Source organism: Thalassophryne amazonica, chromosome 14 (assembly GCF_902500255.1).
Source record: "Thalassophryne amazonica chromosome 14, fThaAma1.1, whole genome shotgun sequence".
Taxonomy (NCBI): Eukaryota; Metazoa; Chordata; class Actinopteri; order Batrachoidiformes; family Batrachoididae; genus Thalassophryne; species Thalassophryne amazonica.
Window position 1 is genome coordinate 31,131,434 of NC_047116.1, and position 26,408 is coordinate 31,157,841.

General features: G+C 43.6%; 1 protein-coding gene across 2 annotated transcripts in view; it reads right to left on the reverse strand.

Moving 5' to 3' along the window:
- Positions 1-26,408, reverse strand: part of scn1laa (sodium channel, voltage-gated, type I-like, alpha) — a 133,090-nt gene that overhangs the window by 51,626 nt on the left and 55,056 nt on the right. The window contains exons 1-3 of one of the 2 annotated variants that reach the window (XM_034185939.1): positions 1,557-1,671; positions 283-346; positions 26-167 (exon numbers count right to left, since the gene is read on the reverse strand). In XM_034185939.1, coding sequence (XP_034041830.1) covers positions 26-167; positions 283-346; positions 1,557-1,617 — 267 coding nt within the window. In that variant the 5' untranslated portion in view covers positions 1,618-1,671. Of the gene's footprint in view, positions 1-25; positions 168-282; positions 347-1,556; positions 1,672-26,408 lie in introns of those variants that run through there. The other variant, XM_034185940.1, reaches the window with a different exon arrangement.

Genomic DNA, 26,408 nt, shown 5'->3' on the forward strand with positions numbered 1-26,408 from the left:
TTTTCTTCCTGCTTGCTATACGTACCTGCTGGTAAAGGTTTTCCCAGTAATCCTGAGTCATCAGTCTGAACAGAGCAAGAAAGGCCCAACCAAAGGTGTCAAAGCTGGTGTAGCCATAGTCTGGGTTCCTTCCCACTCTGACACACGAGTACCCCTCCGGACACTGCCTACAACAGAGAATTAATGTGGATGTTCACACGGATCACTGTGTTCTCCTTTCCCCACATGGAAAAACAACTCTAATCTATATTTGGATTCCCAGTACGTTACAATAAAACTTACCCAGCCCCTGTGCCTAACCCACAAAGTAGTGGGTCCTTTTTGTTTGGCAGGTAATAGTGATTTTCTGTTGGAGACAGAAGTAAAATATTATGCTTTCTAACAACCATAAAAATTCTGAAGCACTGGTGACATTGTTTTGGATTATAGGATCTACTTAATGAACTGTCTAATCATGTTGAATTTGAATTTGTGATCCCTTGTCAAATCCATATTTCTGCATGCCTATCAATCATAAACCCTCATAGTAGAATTTGAGCGGAAAATTCAGGCAATGGGAATGAGATGCTATAGTAAAGGAATTTACTGTGCATCTCTTACAAAAAGCCAAGTTTTACCTTGTGTGTGCTTTTTATGTGTGTTGTGTGTTATGTGTGTCGTCTGTCGTCATGAGGCCGGTCATGGTTTGCTCAGCCCTGCTGTTGACCATAAGGCAGGGATATACATCTGGAGCTGGTCCCCGGGCGCCTAAAGGTGACCTCTGCTCCTAACTGGCAATTAGGATGGGTTAATGCAGTAGACACATTTCATTGTGCAGGGAACATGTTCCTTCGTGCATATGACAATAAAATTCTTTTGAATCCTTGAATCCTTTGAAGTGAGGAAAAATAAAGAATAAATGGGAACGCAATAAGCCACTGGATCATGTAAAACCCTACTGACAAAATATAATGGTTGGGTCACATTTCCTCTCTTTTTATACACAGTCCTTCCAGCTTCAGAGTCTATTACTAATGGGACACACTATATATAAGGATTAATTCAGACAACTCATCACTTTTACAGCCAGTCTTCTTTAGACAAGTCAAGGGATGGATACATGGACATTTCCAAGGCACTGATTATGTCTTGGACTTCATTTACATCAATGATTAAATGTAAACACTATGATAATGTATGGCAAATCTGTCTGGAGTAGGCAATTTACAAAAACTGAGTGACACTCCAAAAAGGAGACTAACAAGGGAAGCCACCAAGACACACATAGCAATGATGAAGGAGTTATAGTTATCCAAGCAGAAACCATGCATAGTGCAACTTTTATCTGTTGCATAATCAATTTTACAACCCCATGGTGTATTTTCTTAAAAAGATGTGAAATATCAGCTGCTGTTTGCCAAAAGACATCTGTGAAACTTGAGCTTTGATCTGTTTTCTTTTCTGAGTACCCAATAGAACAAAATGATGAGGAACAATTAATTTATCTATAATACAACTTACATTTAATCTTAGGTTTGGACAACCTGAAAGCCAATTTGTGAAATTTAAATACTCACTCTTGTCAAGCGAGTACTCTGTCCAGTTGACAGTGTCGGTTGGTTGGAGCATTTCATTCATATGAGACCCATTGGGTAATGTGCCATCTGGACTCAATGACTTTTTAAGATCATCCCAGGTGATATTTTGTGGGGCCAGAACATACATTTTTGCTGTAAATTGCCCATAAACAGTTGCAACCCTATGAGAGCAAAGACACTCAGGCAGAAGACGGTGAGGATCATCACATCAGACAGCTTCTTCACCGACTGGAACAAAGCAGCAACAATGGTCTTCAGTCCTGCAAATAATAGCATCACTTATTAATTAATTAATCACTTATTAATTAATGAAAACTCAAAGTAAACACCAGTCATGTTATGTCTAATAATCTGATATCAATCTAATAACACACTTGTAACAAGAAGACCGTAACCATTTGTTCAAAACTGCTTTCAGTTTGTTGACAGAACAGATGCTGCTTGTGCGCACATTGGTTCAAATTCAGCATGGTGTCCTCATCAGGTATAAGAAAGGAACAAAACAAAATAGGACGGTGCATTTGTGTGATGATAATGATGGGACACACCCTCACCACAGATTACACAACAGCATGTCTTTATGAACCGCAGCTGGATCAACAGCAGCAAGCAGCAATCAAGGAACCGTCTGCACAGAAACATCAGTGCAAAGGAAAAAACAGCACCACGGGAACTGATGCACACCTGGATGATACAAGACATTATGGTTTCAGCTACAAAGTGGGCATGGCCAAGCTCCAAAGGTCGCATCAAGGTCAACATTAAAAAAATCTTAAAAACCTGTCTGTTGTGTTTTGGAGCTACCTACAAGTTAGCCTTGTACCAAATTTAAGCTAAATATCTTTATAAACTGCTGACAAATGGCTCGAGGTAGCATGTTCAATATGGCCACCATGGCATCCATGTTTGACATCAGGTTGGAATACCTCAAACAAATTTTTGTGTCTATAGGACGGAACATTTATGCCAAGTTTCAGCTTCACTGGCTCAGTAATTTTGAAGATGAAGATGTTCACACACGCCGCCACCGCCGATACCGACAGACAGGTGACCCATGTCCAATCAATTGAATTTACCCCAGGTGGACTCCAATTAAGCTGTAGAAACATCTTAAGGATGAGCAGTGGAAACAGGATACAGCTGAGCTCAATTTTGAGCTTCATGGCAAAGGCTGTCAATACTTATGTACATGAGAAATGTTAGGTTTTTTTTTATTTTTTATAAATTTGCAAAAATCTCATAAAAACTTTTTTCACATAGTCATTATGGGGTTTTGTGTGTAGAATTTTGAAGAAGAAAAGACTTTCCCTCCATTGTGGAATAAGGCTGTAACATAACAAAATGTGGAAAAAGTGAAGCGCTGTGGATGGTGGGGGGGGGGATAGGCAGAATGCTGAAGATCATTCCAGTTGCCTACCTGGTATAACTGAAATGGCTTTAAGGACTCTCAGCACTCTGACGTACGGAGCGCTGACAAGTTGCCGAACTTCAGGAACTCAGTCACATACCTGGAGAGAAACATACAGTTACTGTGGAATATCCACGCACACAGCACCTTCCTTTAAAATAAAAAATAAAATAAAATAAAACACTAAACTCCACATACGTATTTACAATATCAAATAGTGTTGACTCTTCTGGATACACAAAATATGTGGATGTTTTGGGACTGGACAAGCATAGTAACAAATATGTACGAGGTCTATTAGAAAAGTATCCGACCTTATTATTTTTTTCAAAAACCATATGGATTTGAATCACGTGTGATTGTGTCAGACAAGCTTGAACCCTCGTGCGCATGCGTGAGTTTTTCCACACCTGTCGGTTGCGTCATTCGCCTGTGAGCAGGCTTTGAGTGAGGAGTGGTCCAGCCCCCTCGTCGTTGTTTCATTGCCAGGAAATGGCGGAATGATTTGGGCTTTTTTCCATCAGAATTTTTTCAGGAACTGTTAGAGACTGGCAGCTGGAAACCATTATAAAAATTTATCTGGCTTTCGGTGAAAATGTTACGGGCTTGGTAGAGAATAAGGAGTATTACTGTCGCTTTAAGGACGGCCCCCAGCGGCTGTGGGGCGCGCCGCGCTCTGAAGCCGCCATCGACAAGCTGAACGACCATTTCATTTCTAAACGGATGGCTGTCTGGATCCGTGACCATCGTGTGCCATTTCTCTGGTTATCACAAGAGCTGGACATCAACCATTTTCCGTCAGATTTCACTTTTAACAAGAGATTTTGTCATGGAAAGCCGAGCGGAGGCTTCGCGCATCACAATGGATTTGCTACTGGAGCGAGACAAAACCACCTCCATTTTGGTCTCACAGGACGGCTTTGAGATGGCGTTCAGACAGCTGTCGGTGGTTTTTCTATCGAGTGATTATCCGAGAAATTGTGGATGTGCCTGGACATGCCAGAACATGTCCCGTGAGGCTTCATCACGGCGTTGCTTTGTGCCATGCGGCACCGCCGCTACTCGCGGAATTCCTCCGCACGTCTGTCTCAATGTGCCGAAAAAGTGCTGATGTCCACGTCTTTTCACAATTCCTGTGCTAGTCAGACGACGTCCCGGATAAAAAACAGCATCCAGTTTGGAAATGAACGGCGCATTCCACTGTTACAGGAGTTTTTGTCATGGAAAGAGGAGCGGAGGCTTCACGCGTCGCGGCGGTGCCGCATGGCGCAAAGCAACACCGTGATGAAGCCTCACAAGACATGTTCTGGCATGTCCAGGCGCATCCACAATTTCTCGGATAATCACTCGAAGGAAAAGCCACCGACAGCTGTCTGAATGCCATCTCAAAGCTGTCCTGTGAGACCAAAACGGAGGTGTTTTGTCTCGCTCCAGTAGCAAATCCATCATGACGCGCAAAGCCTCCGCTCGGCTTTCATGACAAAATCTCTTGTTTAAAGTGAAATCTGCCAGAAAATGGTTGATGTCCAGCTCTTGTGATAACCAGAGAAATGGCACACGATGGTCACGGATCCAGACAGCCATCCGTTTAGAAATGAAATGGTCGTTCAGCCTGTCGATGGCGGCTTCAGAGCGCGGCGCGCCCCACAGCCACTGGGGGCCGTCCTTAAAGCGACAGCAACACTCCTTATTCTCTACCAAGCCCGTAACATTTTCACCGAAAGCCAGATAAATTTTTCTAATGGTTTCCAGCTGCCAGTCTCTAACAGTTCTGAAAAAATTCTGATGGAAAAAAAGCCCAAATCATTCCGCCATTTCTTGGCAATGAAACAATGATGAGGGGGGCTGGACCACTCCTCACTCAAAGCCTGCTCACAGGCGAATGACGCAACCGACAGGTGTGGAAAACTCACGCATGCGCACGAGGGTTCAAGCTTGTCTGACGCAATCACACGTGATTCAAATCCATATGGTTTTTGAAAAAAATAATAAGGTCGGATACTTTTCTAATAGACCTCGTATATAATGTAGAAGAATTTTTAGGTCCATATTTGAACTGTGATGAACTATCAAGTGGCCTGATCCGAACTGTATGTCCTCTGGTTGAACTAGCAGGTGTTCAACCCAAAAAAGGGCTCTATTAGTCATTTAGTCTGTCAGGGCTTTCCAAGGCCTTTTAGGTGCTTTCCCGCAGGCCGCGTGCAGGGGCCTCAGGCCAGCTGCACGTGTGGCTGAGGCCACGTGCGGAGGGGGCCTCAGGCCAGCTGCACCTGTGGCTGAAGGTCTTTTAAAAAAATCAGTTGTAAATCCTTCATGTTTAATGGGAGCGTTTGTCACATTGAAATAATGGCCTAACACCTGCTTAGGGTTCACTAGAGGACGCTTCCAATAGAAACCATGTCTTGGGAATGAAATAAATAAAAAAGTCGAAGGAGGAGCGATGCCCGCGGGTCTCCAATAAATAGACGAGCGCGGTTGTCATATTCAGTCTCTCTAGAGGACTCAGTTTGTCTAAGCTTTGTGTCGAAGGCTTAAATAAACTTAAAAACTCTGTGCATTTTATCTTGCTTAAGGCTGAATTATTCTAAAGTGTTGTGTCCTCTTTCTAGCATATCACTTGCAATTAGTTTGTGTTTATCTAAAAGACGACATCCTGAGAAGACCAAAAAGACGAGCCGCGACAGAACTTGGCGAGCCAGCTTCAGGAGGGTCCAGGGGCATTCCGGCAGCCTGGGGCAGTCCAGCTCATCCCTCCAGACCGTAAATAACAGTGATCACGACTAAAAGGTAAGCAGAAACCTTTTATAACTTCTGCACGATCTGGAGGAGTGAGTCGGGATTTCCGCCCAAGTTGACAGGTGATATTTTTAATTGCCTCTTTCCCAAAAGAACCTGGACTAAGAAAATTGATAAGAGACTAAAAAAGATAAGATTGAAAATTATCAGGCCTTGTAGATAAAATGCTCAGAAGGTGTGTGTGTTCCCGGGAAAAAGAATGTCTATGTGAGTGAAAGGTCAGGAATGTTCATGAACTCTGGTGCGGAAAAAGAGTGCGTGAAGAACTAACCTGGATGCTTGGGGAATAATTGGTGTTGAAATTCGTTACTAACGTGCCGGCTGATAGCATGCGCTGTAGGGGTTAATTTAGGGGAGTATACTGACAAATAGATACAAGGTAATACAAGGTTATTTAAAGAGTTTAACAGAGACTGAAGTGAAATAAGTGAGAAAAAAGAGTTTAACAAGAGAATACGTGCAGAGAAAGCACAAGATAAGCGCCTGAGGGGGCACAGTAGAAATACCGTACGTGATAAAGAGATTTAAAAAGAAAAGTGCAAAGAAGCACAGCTGACAGTAAGTAAAAGAGCTCAATAAAGGACGTCATTTTTAAGAAAAGAGAAAACTATAAAAAAATAATAAAATAAATAGAGAGTTAGTGCAGAATACATGAGAATTAATGAAGCAGAAAATAGTGCAGTAAGGCACCAAATACACGCTTGTGGGGCGTGGGAGAAGAATAAGTAATTAAGTACACAGTAATATGAGTTTTTTTATAAGAAAAGAAAAAGAGAATATTTTCAGTGCAAAGGCACATTAAGCTCACGAGGAGCTCAGTAAGTGAAAAAAAAAAAAAAGGCAGAAGAAAGTGCAGAAAGGCACAGGATACGCACGCGAGGCGCGGTAAGGCGTAGAAATAAATGAAATATTGTATGCTCAGAAAGGAGCTTGTGAAATAATATATTAAGCACAGGATACGCACGCGAGGCGCGGTAAGGCGTAGAAGTAAATGAATATTGTATGCTCAGAAAGGAGCTGGTGGAAAATAATATATTAAGCACAGGATACGCACGCGAGGCGCGGTAAGGCGTAGAAGTAAATGAAATATTGTACGCTCAAAGAGGGCTTGAAAAAAGTAATATATGAAGTTGCTGACAGCGCCGGAGAAGCTGTCTAACGTGAAGAAGAGATACATGCTTAAACAGAACACATTGGTGTTAAGTGAATAAAAAGGTTGTTTAAAGCCGCGGAGTGAAAAGTGGCAGAAGTCTAGATAGAGATATATAGAAAGTTGTTTTTAATAATTTTTGTGTATAAAGCTTTTGAAGATTGGTGTGTGGGAGAGTGGAGAGTAATCTGTGTAAAGCTGTGAGAACTTGCAGGCTGGCTGACATACAAGATTAATGTGAAAGAGTACGAGGGGGAGGTATTTAGACCCAACAGGAGGACTTGGGAGGTGCATGACAGGCAGAGAGGAAAGTGTGAAACAGACAGTGAAGAAAAAGACAGGAGAAGAGTGCTATGTAAATACAGAGAAGGTAGATATTATTTCAAAGAGAGAAAACTAATAAACAAACATAGCAGAAAAAGACGAGAAGCAGAAAGTTAAAAAAAAAAAAATAAAAAAATTAAATTAGAAGGGAAATAGAAAGTCGGGAGCAAAGACATTAGGAGGTGTTAGGGTTGTAAGAGGATTAAATAAATAAAGTTGGTTATAAATCAAAAGAGATAAAGCTTAGATTATAGTGAAAAAGCTGACAGACTGATCAATGCTTGGACAGTCATTGATGGAGACTTAAGTGATGATGAAATAATACTCCCAGAACATTACTTGACTGACGGAGACATCGAAACCCAGGAATCAGGACACATTTTTGGCTGGAAAGGACCTATTTTGACAGGGTAGGAGCAGAACATTGGCAGGACGAACAAGAGATCAATCAGAAATTATGGCAGATTACTAAGGTAATCAATCTGAAGCAAAAGAAAGAACAATTCCCTCTAATTAATTGGGAGCTGCTGATAAGACGTCTGTGGCATCAGGGTTTAACCCGTGGCTGGAGCTGCTTTGTGCTGACCCCTAATAAAGAACTTAGCATACCATTAAATCATTTAGTAACACTACCAACCGATCCAGGTGAAGAAACTGTTTCCTAGGTTGACTCTGACTGTGGTCCCAAGGAAGGTTCGGTGGGAAACAGGTAAATTTTCATATTTAGTTAAAGAAAAGAAGACGGGCATAGCAGTTGGAAATTTAATCCTTTTAAGGGTTTAAAATACAAAACAGGTGTTACAGCCAGCAAGTTATTGGTCTGGATCAGGACAGCCCCTGAGGGACTACCAGAACACCATAGAAACACCTCACATAGCGTTTGTCAGGGTTACATGGGTAACTCTCAAGGTCAAGGTGTGGAAAGTACCCCGCTAGACTTAGTACTAAGAAAATATCCAGGAAAACGCACTAAGGCCAACCAATGTATGAGAAAGTGGCACAAAAGGTCACATGGGGGCAGGCAATGGCCTTTGGTGGGATCATTTGATCCGGTGATGTGTGAAGCAGTTGCGGTAGAAATACAGAAAAAAGAAATTAAAGATCAGCAGAAGAACGTAAAAAACAACAAAAAACGCACTGAAGAAAAGAAGTTTGGCCTTGTTCAAGCAGGAAGCACAGAGGCTACAGCAGAAAAGAGAAAAAAATGACAGAGGAAAGATCCAAAGAGACTAAAGCCAGTGCACCGAGCTGGGAAGCAGAGCCACCCCCATATAAACGTCATGATATGGGGAAGACAGCTGGACAATTTGTATTAGGAACTCGTGAAGAGGACCAAGGCATGGATGTGGAGGGCAAATTCACACTGACACTAAAAGCTCGAGAGCCACAAGGAGACAGGTCCTCAGTCTGTCAAATGGATCATACAAGGTCTCCAAGTCCGAAAGTAAGTGGTCGCACACCACGACCAGCAGGGGGGGCCACAAATAACAGTGACACGGAGGCAGACGAGGATAAAGAGAGAGACCTGAAGGCTCCGCCTGCACATCGAGGTCCACTGAAAAACCATCCCCTCCCCACCATAAGTCAGCCGACTGGACCTTCACAGGCTATAGAGGCTCCGAAGAGTGGCCAAGAGCTTCTGTGACACACTGGATCTGGCCAGAAGAGATAATGAAGAACTAGCTGAGCACTTCGGCTAGCGAAGGAAAGAATACAAAGACATAGGGACGCCGAGGAAAGAAGAATATTACAACAATCGACGCCCAATCAAGGGAATCACATTATAGAGCCACCCACACCGAAAAATTTCTGGTGAGATCATCATTGAGACTGCAAAAGAGGCCCGACTCAGGCAAAGACAACAATGTGTAGCCAAAGACATAGCGGCTTTAGAACAGAATATAACCGACTGGATGGACTGCCTGGAACAGTCAGTCGCACTCGATCTGGAAGACAGTATGGAGTCCGCACAGAAGAAGAGGAGGGACGAAGACCTCATATGCCCATTGGTGGTTAGAAATGGTCATCATGTGTATACCCCATGGAGCTGGACAGACATGGTGGGGCTGGCCACAGACTGCCAGACATCACCCAGGAGCTGGGAGATGGATAACTGCCTTAGAAGAAGGCACTGCAGGGGTAACCTTTCTTTAGGCGACATAAAGCCTTGCTAATGCATGTCATGGGAAAACATGACACTGAAGAATTAGCAGGAAAGGTTGGACTAACACAGATGATGGGCACTAATCAACATGATGAAGTCCCCTTTAATCGCTATAGAAACTCCATGTGGGAAGGACTGAGAAGAAAGTACCCTGAGGTCTTGGATCCCTCTAAATTGGATGATGAGGGTGGACACCTGAAGAGTGCCCAAAGAAGTTCCTGCACCGGTTCCAGAAGAGATGGCCGAGGAAAACAGGAAATGCATGGAACCATTCTCCAGCAACAGAAATCCTGTTTAAATAACTGTAAAAAGGCTCTACCAGATGAGGTTCAGAAAGCCCTAGATGGAGTCGTGGGACTATCGAAAATGATTGGGCTTTATACTCTGAGCATATTTGTCACCATCTTGAAATCTACAAGAAAGAAAAACAAAAAGAAGAAGATGCAGCAAAATCCCTGACGGAAAAATTGGTGCAGATGCAGTTGGGAGAGCTAACCAAAGTCAAGAAAGAAAAAACAAAGACCCAGGCACCAATGATGACCCCTGTTCCTTCTGAGTCGGCAAGCCTAGCCCCTACGACAAACACTGCCGCCACCATACAGGCACCTGTGGTAACAGCCACACAGAGACCCCAAGGAGCAGCAGGGAGCACTGCTGCAGGAGAAGTCTCAGCACCAGTGGAGCATCACTATCACTACCATAGCACTGGCACACCCGGAAATGGACCCACCTACAGTCATGGGTGGAGAGGAGAGTCACGGAACTTTCAAGGTCAAAGAGGAGGGTGGCGAAGAGGATCTCGCCAACCTTCATTTGGAAGCAGATTCCAGAACTCAGCTCCCAGGAACAGTCAAGCGGGACCGCCTATGGGACCAACACCCCCAATAGGGGATCAACCCTCTAATGAGTGTTGGAGCTGTGGACAACCTGGACATCGAATGAGAAATTGTCCGGCCCGACCTTGGGTTGGACCCTCTGCCTATTGGCAATAGGGAGGCCTAGAGAAGACAGAGGGGGAAACGGTGGCATTGGCTATTTCAATGATACCTAAGGAAGAGCCAACCGTCACTGTTAATATACAAAACAGAGATTTCCCTTTCATGGTGGATACAGGGGCAACATACTCTTGCATAGGGAAAATGGGCGCTCATCTCCCCCTCTCTGGGTCTGTAATTAAGACCATCGGCTTCTCTGGGAAAACTCAAATAATACCTTTTACACGCCCACTTCCTGTAACGATTGCAGGAAAAACAATTGAAGCACCCCTGTTATACTCACAAAATACACCTGTGAATTTGCTGGGAAGAGACATTTTATGTAAGCTACAAACCCAGATAGTGTGTACCCATCAAGGACTGCAAATACACTTTTCTGACGAAGCACTCGCCAACATTATGGTGCTTATGGACATGGAAAACAAGGTCCGACCTGTGCAACCCATGGTATACTGGCTGAAGTTACAACCAGAAAATTAAAATCTTCAACTGGAATGGGAAAAATGGAAGCCCTGGGCAGAACAACACTATGAAGCAGTATGTACACCTAGTTTACCTTTACATGTCACCCTGATGTTCGACGCCAAACAAGAACAAACTGACTATGCATGCTGCTGGGATGCATTGATGAATCAACGGCTGTTTCACATAACCACCACAGAAATTTATTTAGGCCCCCAAGGGGCCGCAGCTTCTGTCAAGCTAACTTCAGCTGAACAACAATGGTATCAAGTGCCGAATGCCACACCTCATGTGACCCTTTTAGTCTCAGAAAAGTACGAATCCCATGACCTAGGTCCAATGGTAAAGACAGCCTCAGAAGTTGAAGAATGGCAAAACATGGAAAGTCCACAAGTACATCTGTCAAAAGACCAGCAGTTTATACGAATTAATTTAAAAGTAAATGATGAGGCTATAGCTCAAAAAGTGGAGCTCAATCCTAGACCAGAGGGACAGATGGTGTTATCGGCCCAACAAGAGAGATTGTTAGAGCAAATACCACCAGTGGTGTGGTCCAAAAGCAAAACGGATGTAGGACTAGTAAAAAACAGCCTTACCAGTAAAAATAAAAGTAAAACCGGGAGCAAAACTGCCTCACCAAAGGCAGTATCCATTAAAACCTCAGGCTATTGAAGGCATAAAACCAGTAATTAAGGGACTAATGGCAGCTGGAGTTTTAATAAAAACTGCAAGCCCATGCAATACTCCTATCTATCCTATCCCTAAAAACAATACCAAAGAGTATCGGCTGGTACATGATCTGCGTCCTATCAATGCAATAATAGAAATGGATGCACCTATAGTACCTGATCCGCATACTATACTATCAAGCATCCCTGCTGGAGCAAAATGGTACACAGTAATAGATCTGTGTTCAGCCTATTTCAGTGTGCCTGTGCACCCAGACTCACACATTTGTTTGCATTCACATTTCTGGGACAACAGCTAACGTATACACGGCTACCTCAGGGACTGAACCTGTCCCCAGCCATCTTTAACAAAGTCCTGGCTGAAGATTTACAACACCTTGACATACCCAGTACATTGGTGCAATATATGGATGATCTCCTTATTGCATCAGAGACTCAAGAACAGTGTGAAAAAGATTCATTAATTGTATTGCATGCATTGGCAGATGGAGGTCATAAAGTAAGTAAGGACAAATTGCAGTTCTGCAAACAACAAGTAGAATACTTGGGAAGACAGTTGTGTGGGACCACGCGATGTATAGCCCCAAGCCAAGTGGAGGCTATAATCAAGGCTCCCAAACCCCAAACAGTGGGACAGATGCTTTCATTCCTTGGGATGGCAGGGTACAGTCGCCGTGGATTTGTGATTATGCTATAAAAACTGCAACCTTTGCGTGCCATGATTAGAGCAGTGGGGCAAACAAGCAATGCAGCTCTCCTCGTCTGGACAGATCGGCAACGGGAGCTTTTGAGGCCCTAAAAACAGACATGCAATCTGCTCCCGCGTTAGGTACCCAGATTATGGGAAACCTTTCCATTTGTATGTTACTGAAAAAGCTGGTTATGCTTGTGCTGTACTAATGCAGGAAACACATGAAGGAAAACAAACCATTGGCCTATTATAGTACAAAGCTTGACAACATTGAAACAGGATTGCCACCATGCTATCAGGGTCTAGCAGCAGCTGCCTTTGCATTTCAAAAAGCATCATCCATAATCATGGGACATGCAGTAACGTTGTACATGTCGCATCAGTTACATGCCCTGCTAACCAGTCAACGTTTTGGTCTAACACAAGCTAGACGCACTGGATATGAAGTTGTGTTGTCGCTCCAGAAATAACATACAACGTTGTCACACGGTGAATCCCGCCACCAATTGACCACACCTTAGATGGTACTCCACATAACTGTGTGGCAGAGACAGAGAAATTTTTGAGAGCCAGAGAACATTTGTATAATCACGCCATAGATGCAGATCTAACCCTGTTCGTGGATGGCTCATGCTTTCGGGATGCCGCGGGATTGCATGCGGGTATGGGGATTGTTAAACTAAACACGGATGGGCGAGACCTTTGAATTACTGGAGTCCCAAGGAATTGATCAGCCTTGTTCAGCCCAACTGGCAGAAATCAAAGCCTAACTATGGCTTGCCAGATAGCTAAAGATCAACGTGTTAATATCTACACAGACTCAGCCTACGCTTTATGGCGTATGTCATGTACATGCAAACATTTGGAAACAAAGGGATTCCTGAGAGCAGATGGCACCCCTGTCACTCATGGAGAAGCGATTTCCCAACTGTTACAAGCTCTCCAATTACCGTCTGAGGTAGCCATCATTAAATGTGCAGGTCATCAATAAGAATAATAACATCATAGCTCAAGGTAACAACCTAGCAGATGACGCAGCTCGCAAAGGAGCACAAGGAGAAAATATGTTTCCCTGCTAACCATCCAAGATTGTGCCCCACTGGTTTCACTTGACGCACTGATAGTGGCTCAAAGTAGGGCCAGTGGAGAAGAAAAACGAATGTGGGTTAAACGAGGCGCTATTGAGACACGCAGTCAGGGGCCAGCGGACAAGCTGTTGGCGCAGTAGTCATGGACATTTTGTGTTACCCACCAATTTATTACGACATGCAATCATTTGGGCCCACGGACCCGATCATTGTTCGCGAGTCCAAATATAACAACACTAAAGCTGTCTGGTGGTCACCATATGGCAGCTACAGTGGACCGTTTGTTGAATGAGTGTGAGGATGTGCACAGTACAATGTCCGAAATCATTCCAGCCCCTTTAGCCCATTCCGGTCCCTGATGGGCCATTCAGACATCTTATGATGGATTTCATAGACATGGAGCTGAAAAATCGAGTTAAACGAATGAGATATGTTGGTAGTATATGCAGATTCAGCCGATGGATTGAGGCAGTAGCCTCTGCAAATCAAGACCATAAATCGTAGCCAAATTCTTGTGCCGAGATGTCTTTCCAAGATTTGGCATTCCAGATACTATCTCATCTGACAACGGTAGGGCTTTTGTAGCCAAGGTTACACAAGAAACATTCAAACAATTGGGTATCAAACAGAAGTTGGGTGTGTTTATCACCCCCATCAAATGGGGCGGTGGAACGGGCTAATGGCATTTTAAAGAACAAACTAGCAAAATCATAGCAGACAGCAATGCAAACTAACCTGGCTGGATGCGTTGCCGCTTGCTTTATTGTCAATGCGCTCACAACTAACCGACTAACCCATTTGACACCATTTGAAGCTCTTACAGGTCGGCCGATGCCTATTCCATACCTGAGAGGACCCTACGAAGGACCATCGCTGGAGCAGCTACAAGACGAATGGCATAATTATCTGAGACAGTTACCCAATACACAAAACTATCTTTTTGCAGGTCAAAGGTGCTACAGAAGACAGAGAAGCAGAGATTCCACTCGAAAATCAGAGCATCCAGCTGGTGATCTGGTTTACGTCAAGGTGTTCAAAAAGAAGTGGGGCAGGCCCCGCCGAGAAGGTCCTTTAAAGTTATTCTTGCCTCACGTACAGCAGTCAAAGTAGACAGGTAAGGGCACTTGGTTTCATTTAAACCACTGCTGTAGGGTTGGTGGCCCAGCGCCCCTGCGGCCTCGGCAAGCTCGTCTTGGCAGAGCCGCCGGGCCAAGGGGGAAGCAGGAGAAGCCAGAGACCCTACAGCAGCACCGAGGACGCCACGCCTCCCTGCAGCCAGAAAAGCACCGAGGGAAGGCCACGCCTCCCTGCAGCCAGGCGAACACCGCCAAAGGCGCCACAGAGACTGATTGAACAAAGACGACGCACAGCTTCAGAGAGTAGTGGATCCCTGCCAGATAGAGCAGCGACAGACTCAGATGCAGACTCAGAGACAACTGGAGACGTAGGCCAACAGACAGACAGAAATACAGACCGACAGATAGACAGGCCACAGGAGACATCAGACTCGGACAGCAACTCAGTAGATTTACCGACAGAAGAACCGCAGGAAGTACAACCCAGACAAAGCACGATACACCACACATCCCTAGTGACAGCTCATCTAGTGACGCTCACTTAGTAGCACATCTAGTAGCACATCTCAACAGTCATCAGAGCAATGATTAGGAATTATTCAAGGGATTGACAATACTACTGGTGGTCAGTATGGGAGAAAATAGACATCCAAAACATACAACGGACTGTGCCGTGGCCATGGCCGCAATAGCAGCTAAACAAGGCATTCTAAACACAGGAAAAACATATAATTTGGTATACATTAAATCAAAAGCCTACAAGAACATAGGAATACAGGAAAGCTGGGGGATTACATATTAGGCGAAGCCATTAGCATCAAATGTGAAGGAGGGAACACTCAACATAGAGGTAATTTGTGATAAAAGAGATGCAGGGAAACCAAGCAAGACGTAACTGTTACAGTACATGAAGCCACAAAATGGTAAAATCAAACCAAGGAAAAAGAGGACAATTAGAAGCCTAGAACAAGCAGTCACTTAGGGAGATGGGATCCCAGTACAGACCTAGCCCGCACACAAGGGTTGAAGACCAATTTATTTTACCATGGTTGAAATTTTCGGCTAGGCAGATCAGTGAAAAGCCTTGCATAGCCTGTCACCGGAAAGGTGTGATACCTCAGGCTAAACCCTACCTGATATCAACAACTGTTATAGGAGTCCCCAACATAACTCAGACCAAGCAGAATGCTATACACAATGTGTTATGAAAATGGCAGTAGGTGATGAAAAAATATGCTGCCGACAGTAAACTTTGTCCAGTGCCCCTAAGTACAGAAGGAACCGTTCCACCTATGATTAAAATAGAGAAAGGGATGATACACCATTCTGTATAGCTAAAGGCTTAGTAGCACAATACATAAGCGATTGGCAGGTAGGGACGACCCAGCCAAAACACCACATACAGTGATGCAAAAGCAGCAAGAATACAAACCGGCCAAAACAGCATGGAACATTACCGTCTGTCACACCCTGCCAGCAGCAGGCATACAGTGTGAACAAATAGTACCGGCCACAGGGGGTCTGTAATGGGACTGAATCTCACCCATGCTTCATGGGTATCTACTCCAAATTTAGCTAAGGGAACGGTACCCTTAGCTGACATCTTTGGATATGCGGACAAAAAAGGAAACTCCTGTCATCGCTTGTCCCCGAATTGGAAAGGCCTTTGTGCTCCTGTGATGCTCACAGGAGCAATAACAGTAATTGAAATGCCGAATTCAATACAACCCATGCCACAGAAACTTCGTAAGAAAAGAGGAATAATGACGTTTAAAACAGACTACAACATCACAGTAAGAAACGGGATACCAGAAGGGATACCCCGACAGTTAGAAGCCATAGACAGTAGCAGAGTTAAAGCAGATGAAGATGCGGATAAATGGGGATGGGCATTGGCTCTGTTCGGGGTTACTCCAAAAATCCGTTCTAGGTTCCAGGAGGTGCAGTGGATTAATTACTTGTGGTATAATCAGCAAAGATACCTGAACTGGACATTGGCAGCAGTAGGAGCCTTAACCGAACAACTGCACGCCACCTCGCTAATGACAATGCAAAATAGATTAGCTATCGAGATGATGATGGCTGATGAACAAGGAGTTTGTATTATGATCAAAGCCACCGAATGTTGCACAGCTATTCCCATGCGTACAGGGGAAGACGGAAATTTGACAGAGCTCTTAATCACACTTGAAGAGATGCAACAGGAACTGTTAAGTAACTCCATAGGAGGGGAGAAATGAAACTGACGATTCTGGATACATTGTAGGGAATGGAATGAATATTGGCCCACTGTTTTCACTGTTTGGGACTCTAAGGAGAGGGTGGATATCTGGAAAGACTGGTTATACCAGATAGGTGTAATCTTGGCACTAACAGGGGTGGCGGTCTTGCTGGTAATATGTTGTGGTATTCCCTTGATAAAATTTCTGGTCAATAAATTGATTTCATCCACAGTAGGACAGCTCCCACTGTTAGCCATCCGAGCCCTGGAAGAAAGCACAAACAAAACAGACAGAGAACCAGAATATATGGAAATGGACGAAATACCAATTATCCTCCCCGACAGCCCCCAGCTCCCTAATATTGTGGCGTATACCCCAGATAGGGAGGACTGGGATGGACCGTGCTTGGTGATATTGTAGACGAGGAAGAAGACATGCACGCACATTTACATTCACACACATGCACCACAAAAATGAGGGATAGGATAGACAATATCTGAAAGAATGACATGGAGCTGTAATAATGAACGTATATGTATATTACTAGGACACAGGAGTATGGCTGAGAGACCAGACTCCCCTGATCAGGGACCTATGCCTGATCTGCCTCTATCAAGTCTGATTGGACTCTCAGAACTGTTTGGAGAAGAGGATATGCAGGAGGGATGGTCGAGACATGATTGGTCGCCACAGCCGCCTTCCATCCAGCAGCTAAACCAGTTGGCAACAGAAGGATCCATCGTTCCAGCACCTGGCGATGACGGCTTCACAGAATCTGCCTGCAGCAAGAGTCGGCCCGAGGACTCCACCATCACCTGAAGGACCCTTTGGACTCAGGAACACACCCCTTCCGCAGATGCCATGGAGACAGTCACATGTGCCAGTGGCAACGATACCCTCCAGGGGAGGCAGCCAAGGTCGGCCATATGCAGCAACTGCCCGAGTGCATCCTAGACCCAATTCACTGCTAGGACCTGTCCCCAGCTTTCCACCCCCAAGGCAGGAGAGATATTCTGATCAGTCCAGTACCTCTGGAGGAGGATCAGCAGGGGTAGACCTTAGCCGAACTCACCACCAGGACAGAGGGGAGCTTTGTACAGGCTGCTAAATGCCCAGAGTGTCCCACCCACTTGCCTGTGCGACATCAACAATACTCCCCCCACACACGAAATGCCTTCCCCCTTGTACTTCCTGTCCCCTGGACTGCACAACCTTAATCTGGTCATGGTCACCCCACAGGACATGGCAATCTTGGTTCGAGAGCTTCGTCTTCCACAAGAGTCTGTTCCAAAAACCTTGGAGCAGCTCCTGCCCCTCACAAATCACATTCCCCATGAGCTATTTGAGGAAATCATGCCACAACTAAGTCAGACAGCTGCATACCTGTTCAGGATACACTGTGACAATGCCAACATCTCTTGTGCTCAGGAGGGCCTCCATACTCAACTGTGTGGTCTTCAGTCTAGTATGGACATGCTAGCCTGCATGATGGAGCATATGGAAAGGGAACAGCTAGGGCTGGCCACCACCACACTGAATTGGGCAAGAATTCTCTGGGGGCCCTGTACAACCTGGCAAGCAGCACAAGGAGCTGGAAAGGTCCATCAGGGAACTGCACGGACTGTCTGAAAGCCAGAATTCTGATCTTCCCCCACTACCCCTGAAAGGCCAACCTCCCATGTTCCCCAACTTCTCTCAAAACTTCAGATGCTGAGTAAATGCTGAGGAGCGCGGACTGACGTAATGGCACTGAACACGGACTATGATCTTGGTTCTTGAGTTTGAATTGCAGACTGGTTTCAGAAATCTGAGTGTAAATAAAACAAAGAGGATATATGTAGTAACGAAAGGTGGGTAAATGTCTGGTCCTTACCATCATCTGCGTAACACAGTAAAGCTAAATGCCATACACATAGATATCACATTGCAAGTTATAAAAAGGGGACCCTTACACGGCGTGTTTGTAGATTAGTAGTAAAGAGGCACCATAGGGACCCCTTTTCTTAACTTATAGCATACCTCAAGAGACATGCATCGCCTAAATTTGGCGTCTGGCCAAAAAGGGCATTAGAAAACAGCTGAAAAAGAAGAAAAACAAAGTGGAGAATGTGAGAAATGGCCTATAATGAAAACCATATAGATTTGACTAAGGCAATGACTTAAGGACGGACATGAAGGGAAACCATTTATTGTGTTTATCAATTTAACTAGACATAGCTGCGCTAACCTTAGAATAGTTTCTTGATTGGTTGACTAAATAGTGGTAACATAGGCGTTATTTGATGCATTTAAGTAATACATGTGTGACTCTTAACAAAATAATATGTAGAACCAAGTATAATGGGTTGGAGCCTCTGGTTGAGTGAGTCAATAGATGCCAGAAGATGATTGGTTGCACTGATGTCAATGTGAAGCCTTTACTTTGCCATGATTAAGAGGTTGATGTAACTTGTTTTATGTGGCCATTTTAAGTGCCTTGAATTACACCAAACTCACTGTTTGAATCTCACCTTGTGTTGATATAATCCAGCTAATTGCTCACCTTGTGCCTTAGTATGTAGGTTCACCTGCACTGCAATATATTTACCGTGTGAAGGATCACTGATATTCATATCTCGCACCAGAGTTATCAGTAAGTCGAGTGCTGTGTTTTTCTTTTATATTGCATGCACAAATGAGGATGTCTTGTCAGTAACCAACCAAGAGTATAGTTGATGTAATGGGACTCTTTCGAGTCCCAGAGGAGGACTGTAGAAGAATTTTAAGGTCCATATTTGAACTGCTGATGAACTATCAAGTGTCCCTGATTCCGAACTGTATGTCCTCTGGTTGAACTCGCAGGTGTATTCACCCAAATAAAGGGTGCTCTATTAGTCATTTAGTCTGTCAGGGGCTTCCAAGGCCTTTTAGGGTGCTTTCCCGCAGGCCGGTGCAGGGGGCCTCAGGCAGCTGCAGGTGGCTGAGGCCACGTGCGGAGGGGGCCTCAGGCCAGCTGCACCTGTGGCTGAGGTCTTTTAAAAAATCAGTTGTAAATCCTTTCATGTTTTAATGGGAGCGTTGTCACATTGAAATAATGGCCTAACACTGCTTAGGGTCACTAGAGGACGCTTCCAATAGAAAAACCATGTCTTGGAATGAAATAAATAAAAAAGTCGAAGGAGGTAGCGATGCCCGCGGGTCTCCAATAAATAGACGAGCGCGGTTGTCATATTCAGTCTCTCTAGAGGACTCAGTTTGTCTAAGCTTTGTGTCGAAGGCTTAAATAAACTTAAAAACTCTGTGCATTTTATCTTGCTTAAGGCTGAATTATTCTAAGTGTTGTGTCCTCTTTCTAGCATATCACTTGCAATTAGTTTGTGTTATCTAAAAGACGACATCCTGAGAAGACCAAAATAGGACGAGCCGCGACAATAAGTTTAGACTGTATCACTACGGTGAGCTACAGTGCTGTGAAAAAGTTAGTGCCCCCTTGAGCTTTTAAATGATTGAAAGTTTTTATAACATAAAAAAAAGAAATTCGGGGTTTTTTATAAAAAATTTCGAAAATTCTGTCCTTTAAACTCACAGTGAAAATTAATCTCTACATCATGACTTTAAATAAATAAAAACATAAAAACTAAAATGATGGTGTGAATAAGTAATTTCCCCTTTATTATAACACATGTAAACCATCACTTTAACATTCAGTTTCGGTCAGACAAATGAGGGGATGGACCCAAACATTTCCCAAACACTGATTATGTCTTGGACGTTGTGGTTGGTGATGGTCTAGTGGTTAAGGCGTTGAGCTTGAGACCAGAACATCCTAGGTTAAAATCCCAGCCTGACTGTAAAATCACTAAGGGCCCTTGTGCAAGGTCTTTAATCCCCTGTTGCTCCCAGTGTGTACTGAGTGTCTTGTATGGCAGCACCGATGCATGCCATACAAGTCCATTTACCTAGGCTTGCCTCTACTGGTGGTTGGCTCTCACTGCGGTATTGTATCACTTCCTGTTCCGGAGCACAGCGGTGTTTTGCTGTATCTGTTAGCTGTTTAATCTGCGCAGTTAGATTGATCTAGATAACTAGATAACGATTTGTTTCACAGTGTAATCTTCACGTGCCTTAACTACACTCCTCTGCTGAATCACCTCTAAATTATTTACACATTATTCACGTCGTGTGTTTTTAGGAATCCGCTAGCTTAGCGCAGCTACTAGCTCTTAGCCGGTTTAGCATGGCGGCTTCTCCTGTCTCTCCTGCACTTTTCTGCTCTGGGTGTGAAATGTTTAGTTATTCCTCGGCCTCCTTTAGCAGTAATGGTACTTGTAATAAGTGTAGCTTATTCGTAGCTTTGGAGGCCAGGCTGGGCGAATTGGAGACTCGGCTCCGCACCGTGGAAAATTCTACAGCTAGCCAGGCCCCTGTAGTCGGTGCGGACCAAGGTAGCTTAGCCGCCGTTAGTTCCCCTCTGGCAGATCCCGAGCAGCCGGGAAAGCAGGCCGACTGGGTGACTGTGAGGAGGAAGCGTAGCCCTAAACAGAAGCCCCGTGTACACCGCCAATCCGTTCACATTTCTAACCGTTTTTCCCCCTCAGCGACACACCCGCTGAGGAACAAACTCTGGTTATTGGCGACTCTGTTTTGAGAAATGTGAAGTTAGCGACACCAGCAACCATAGTCAATTGTCTTCCGGGGGCCAGAGCAGGCGACATTGAAGGAAATTTGAAACTGCTGGCTAAGGCTAAGCGTAAATTTGGTAAGATTGTAATTCACGTCGGCAGTAATGACACCCGGTTACGCCAATCGGAGGTCACTAAAATTAACATTCAACCGTTGTGTAACTTTGCAAAAACAATGTCGGACTCTGTAGTTTTCTCTGGGCCCCTCCCCAATCGGACCGGGAGTGACATGTTTAGCCACATGTTCTCCTTGAATTGCTGGCTGTCTGAGTGGTGTCCAAAAAATGAGGTGGGCTTCATAGATAATTGTCAAAGCTTCTGGGGAAAACCTGGTCTTGTTAGGAGAGACGGCATCCATCCCACTTTGGATGGAGCAGCTCTCATTTCTAGAAATCTGGCCAATTTTATTAAATCCTCCAAACCGTGACTATCCAGGTTTGGGACCAGGAAGCAGAGTTGTAGTCTTACACACCTCTCTGCACCTCCCCCCCCCCTGCCATCCCCTCATTACCCCATCCCCGTAGAGACGGTGCCTGCTCCAGACCACCAATAACCAGTAAAAATCTATTTAAGCATAAAAATTCAAAAAGAAAAAATAATATAGCACCTTCAACTGCACCACAGACTAAAACAGTAAATGTGGTCTATTAAACATTAGATCTCTCTCTTCTAAGTCCCTGTTAGTAAATGATATAATAATTGATCAACATATTGATTTATTCTGCCTTACAGAAACCTGGTTACAGCAGGATGAATATGTTAGTGAGTTAAATGAGTCAACACCCCCGAGTCACACTAACTGCCAGAACGCTCGTAGCACGGGCCAAGGCAGAGGATTAGCAGCAATCTTCCATTCCAGCTTATTAATTAATCAAAAACCCAGACAGAGCTTTAATTCATTTGAAAGCTTGACTCTTAGTCTTGTCCATCCAAACTGGAAGTCCCAAAAACCAGTTTTATTTGTATTATCTATCGTCCACCTGGTCGTTACTGTGAGTTTCTCTGTGAATTTTCAGACCTTTTGTCTGACTTAGTGCTTGGCTCAGATAAGATAATTATAGTGGGAGATTTTAACATCCACACAGATGCTGAGAATGACAGCCTCAACACTGCATTTAATCTATTATTAGACTCAATTGGCCTTGCTCAAAATGTAAATGAGTCCCCCACCACTTTAATCATATCTTAGATCTTGTTCTGACTTATGGTATGGAAATAGAAGACTTAACAGTATTCCCTGAAAACTCCCTTCTGTCTGATCATTTCTTAATAACATTTACATTTACTCTGATGGACTACCCAGCAGTGGGGAATAAGTTTCATTACACTAGAAGTGTTTCAGAAAGCGATGTAACTAGGTTTAGTGATGTGATTCCTTCTTTATGTTCTCTAATGCCATATACCAACACAGGGCAGAGTAGCTACCTAAACTCTGTAAGTGAGATAGAGCAGTGATTCTCAACCGGGGTGCCGCGGCACCCTAGGGTGCCGTGATCGATCGTCAGGGGCCGTGGGTATTTTTCATATTCGCGATTATTTTTCATATTCCCGATTACCGTGAATTATTTATTTTATCCACAAAGCGTAAAACGACTCAGAATCTGACGTCAAACATGCTGCAGCCTCGCTCTCGTCTTAAGGCGGGACAATAACAAGGAGGCTGACGGCCGATTAAAACAGTGCCATCTTCTTCAAAAGCCGTCTAAAATGCGGAGCTGTTGGTGTGTGTGTCTGTGCCTGTGTGTGTGCGCGCCAGAGTTAACAGGCTGCAGACTGCGAGGGAGGGGGTGGGTGAGGGAGATTCCTGAATGCAGGCGCGACACGTTCAGTGCACAGCGAGCGCGGCAGAGAGAGGATTTAACCCGAGTGAACGTTAACAAAACGGAAACGTGAAGCTGCCTTTACTTCTCTCTGAACTTTCTCTAAAGGCGTGATTCTGCCGTTACCGTCCTGTTCACACCATGTGTGCGTCGTATGCTGAATTTATGAGATCATGAGATGAAATAAACGGTCAAATATCTTTAAAAACATATTTAAAAATGAGAATATATGAATGAACTGAGCCACACAAGAAAACAATGTTCAGACGCAGAGATCACAAAAAGCAGGTGAGAACTCTGAACTTTAACAGCTGTTATTTTTCAAAGGTATTTATTTGTTCAATCTTGAGCTTAATGCATGTTTAAGCACAAAACGTGACTGATGAGGAGAAACAATTTCAGAAATGCAAAAGAAACAACCACAAATCAGAAAAGTTGGGACTGTATGTAAAATGAAGATAAAAATAAAAATGTTGCACCATTCCCAGTTTCTCCACTCACAGAAGCCAAACGGTCTTCCAGAGTTGTGTAATTATACTACAATAGTAGAATATAAAGAAGGGGGAAAAAAAGACAAAAAAAAGACAATATATTCGTCAATCGCAATTATTTGTCTGACAATTAATCGTCTCCAGAAATTCCTAATCGTGACAGCCCTACTTGAGATCAGAGCGCAAAATGCTTGAGGATTTTCGAAATGCGGTGTTTCTGTATCGATTTTCTATTGCGATAATTGGGTTTTGCGCAAAACCAGAGGTAATAGCATTATTATTATTTTGGTTGGTGGTGTGCCGCAGGATTTTGTAAATATAAAAAGGGTGCCGCGGCTCAAAAAAGGTTGAAAATCACTGAGATAGAGTATCTCGTCAGTAGTTTTACATCCTCACTGAAGACAACTTTGGATGCTGTAGCTCCTCTGAAAAAGAGAGCCTTAAATCAGAAGTGCCTGACTCCGTGGTATAACTCACAAACTTAAAGCAGCTTAAAGCAGATAACCCGTAAGTTGGAGAGGAAATGGCGTCTCACTAATTTAGAAGATCTTCACTTAGCCTGGAAAAAGAGTCTGTTGCGCTATAAAAAAAAGCCCTCCGTAAAGCTAGGACATCTTACTACTCATCACTAATTGAAGAAAATAAGAACAACCCCAGGTTTCTTTTCAGCACTGTAGCAAGGCTGACAAAGAGTCAGAGCTCTAATGAACCGAGTATTCCTTTAACTTTAACTAGTAATGACTTCATGACTTTCTTTGCTAATAAAATTTTAACTATTAGAGAAAAAATTACTCATAACCATCCCAAAGACGTATCGTTATCTTTGGCTGCTTTCAGTGATTTCGGTATTTGGTTAGACTCTTTCTCTCCAATTGTTCTGTCTGAGTTATTTTCATTAGTTACTTCTTCCAAACCATCAACATGTCTATTAGACCCCATTCCTACCAGGCTGCTCAAGGAAGCCCTACCATTAATTAATGCTTCGATCATAAATATGATCAATCTATCTTTATTAGTTGGCTATGTACCACAGGCTTTTAAGGTGGCAGTAATTAAACCATTACTTAAAAAGCCATCACTTGACCCAGCTATCTTAGCTAATTATAGGCCAATCTCCAACCTTCCTTTTCTCTCAAAAATTCTTGAAAGGGTAGTTGTAAAACAGCTAACTGATCATCTGCAGAGGAATGGTCTATTTGAAGAGTTTCAGTCAGGTTTTAGAATTCATCATAGTACAGAAACAGCATTAGTGAAGGTTACAAATGATCTTCTTATGGCCTCAGACAGTGGACTCATCTCTGTGCTTGTTCTGTTAGACCTCAGTGCTGCTTTTGATACTGTTGACCATAAAATTTTATTACAGAGATTAGAGCATGCCATAGGTATTAAAGGCACTGCGCTGCGGTGGTTTGAATCATATTTATCTAATAGATTACAATTTGTTCATGTAAATGGGGAATCTTCTTCACAGACTAAGGTTAATTATGGAGTTCCACAAGGTTCTGTGCTAGGACCAATTTTATTCACTTTATACATGTTTCCCTTAGGCAGTATTATTAGACGGCATTGCTTAAATTTTCATTGTTACGCGATGATACCCAGCTTTATCTATCCATGAAGCCAGAGGACACACACCAATTAGCTAAACTGCAGGATTGTCTTACAGACATAAAGACATGGATGACCTCTAATTTACTGCTTTTAAACTCAGATAAAACTGAAGTTATTGTACTTGGCCCCACAAATCTTAGAAACATGGTGTCTAACCAGATCCTTACTCTGGATGGCATTACCCTGACCTCTAGTAATACTGTGAGAAATCTTGGAGTCATTTTTGATCAGGATATGTCATTCAATGCGCATATTAAACAAATATGTAGGACTGCTTTTTTGCATTTGCGCAATATCTCTAAAATTAGAAAGGTCTTGTCTCAGAGTGATGCTGAAAAACTAATTCATGCATTTATTTCCTCTAGGCTGGACTATTGTAATTCATTATTATCAGGTTGTCCTAAAAGTTCCCTGAAAAGTCTTCCGTTAATTCAAAATGCTGCAGCTAGAGTACTGAGAGTAGCTAGAGTTCCTTCCCACTGTTGCTGTGCTTGCTCACAGGGGGTCATTTTGACCGTTGGGGTTTTTCCGTAATTATTGTATGGCCTTGCCTTACAATATAAAGCGCCTTGGGGCAACTGTTTGTTGTGATTTGGCGCTATATAAATAAAATTGATTTGATTTGACCTTTTCGTCCATTTTACACCTTGCACAATTTCTCCAGTCACAGCCACAGAAGTTTATAACTTCTTCAGAGTTGTTTGGGTGTCTTGGTGGCTTTCGTCACTTGTCTCATTCTTGTGCAGTCACTCAGTTTTTGAGAACTGTTACCCTCACACAGATGTACCATAGAGTGCCATACTGTTTGCATTTCTTCATAATTGATTTCAATAAGGTCAAAATAAAATGGTAAATGGACTGCATTTATATAGCGCTTTTCTATCTGCATCAGACGCTCAAAGCGCTTTACAAATAATGCCTCACATTGACCCCGTGTTAGGGTGTTGCCATACAAGGTGCGCACTACACACCAAGAGCAACTAGGGGATTAAGGACTTTGCCCAAGGGTCCTTAGTGATTTGCTGGTCAAGCTGGGACTTGAACCAAGGATACTGTGATCTCAAACCCAACACTTAACCACTAGACCATCACCTCCCCCAAGTGCAAGTTTTGCATTTTGCATAAGTACTCATCGTTTCATAGTGGAGTGGAGCAGAAAATAATTTTATTTCAACAAAACATC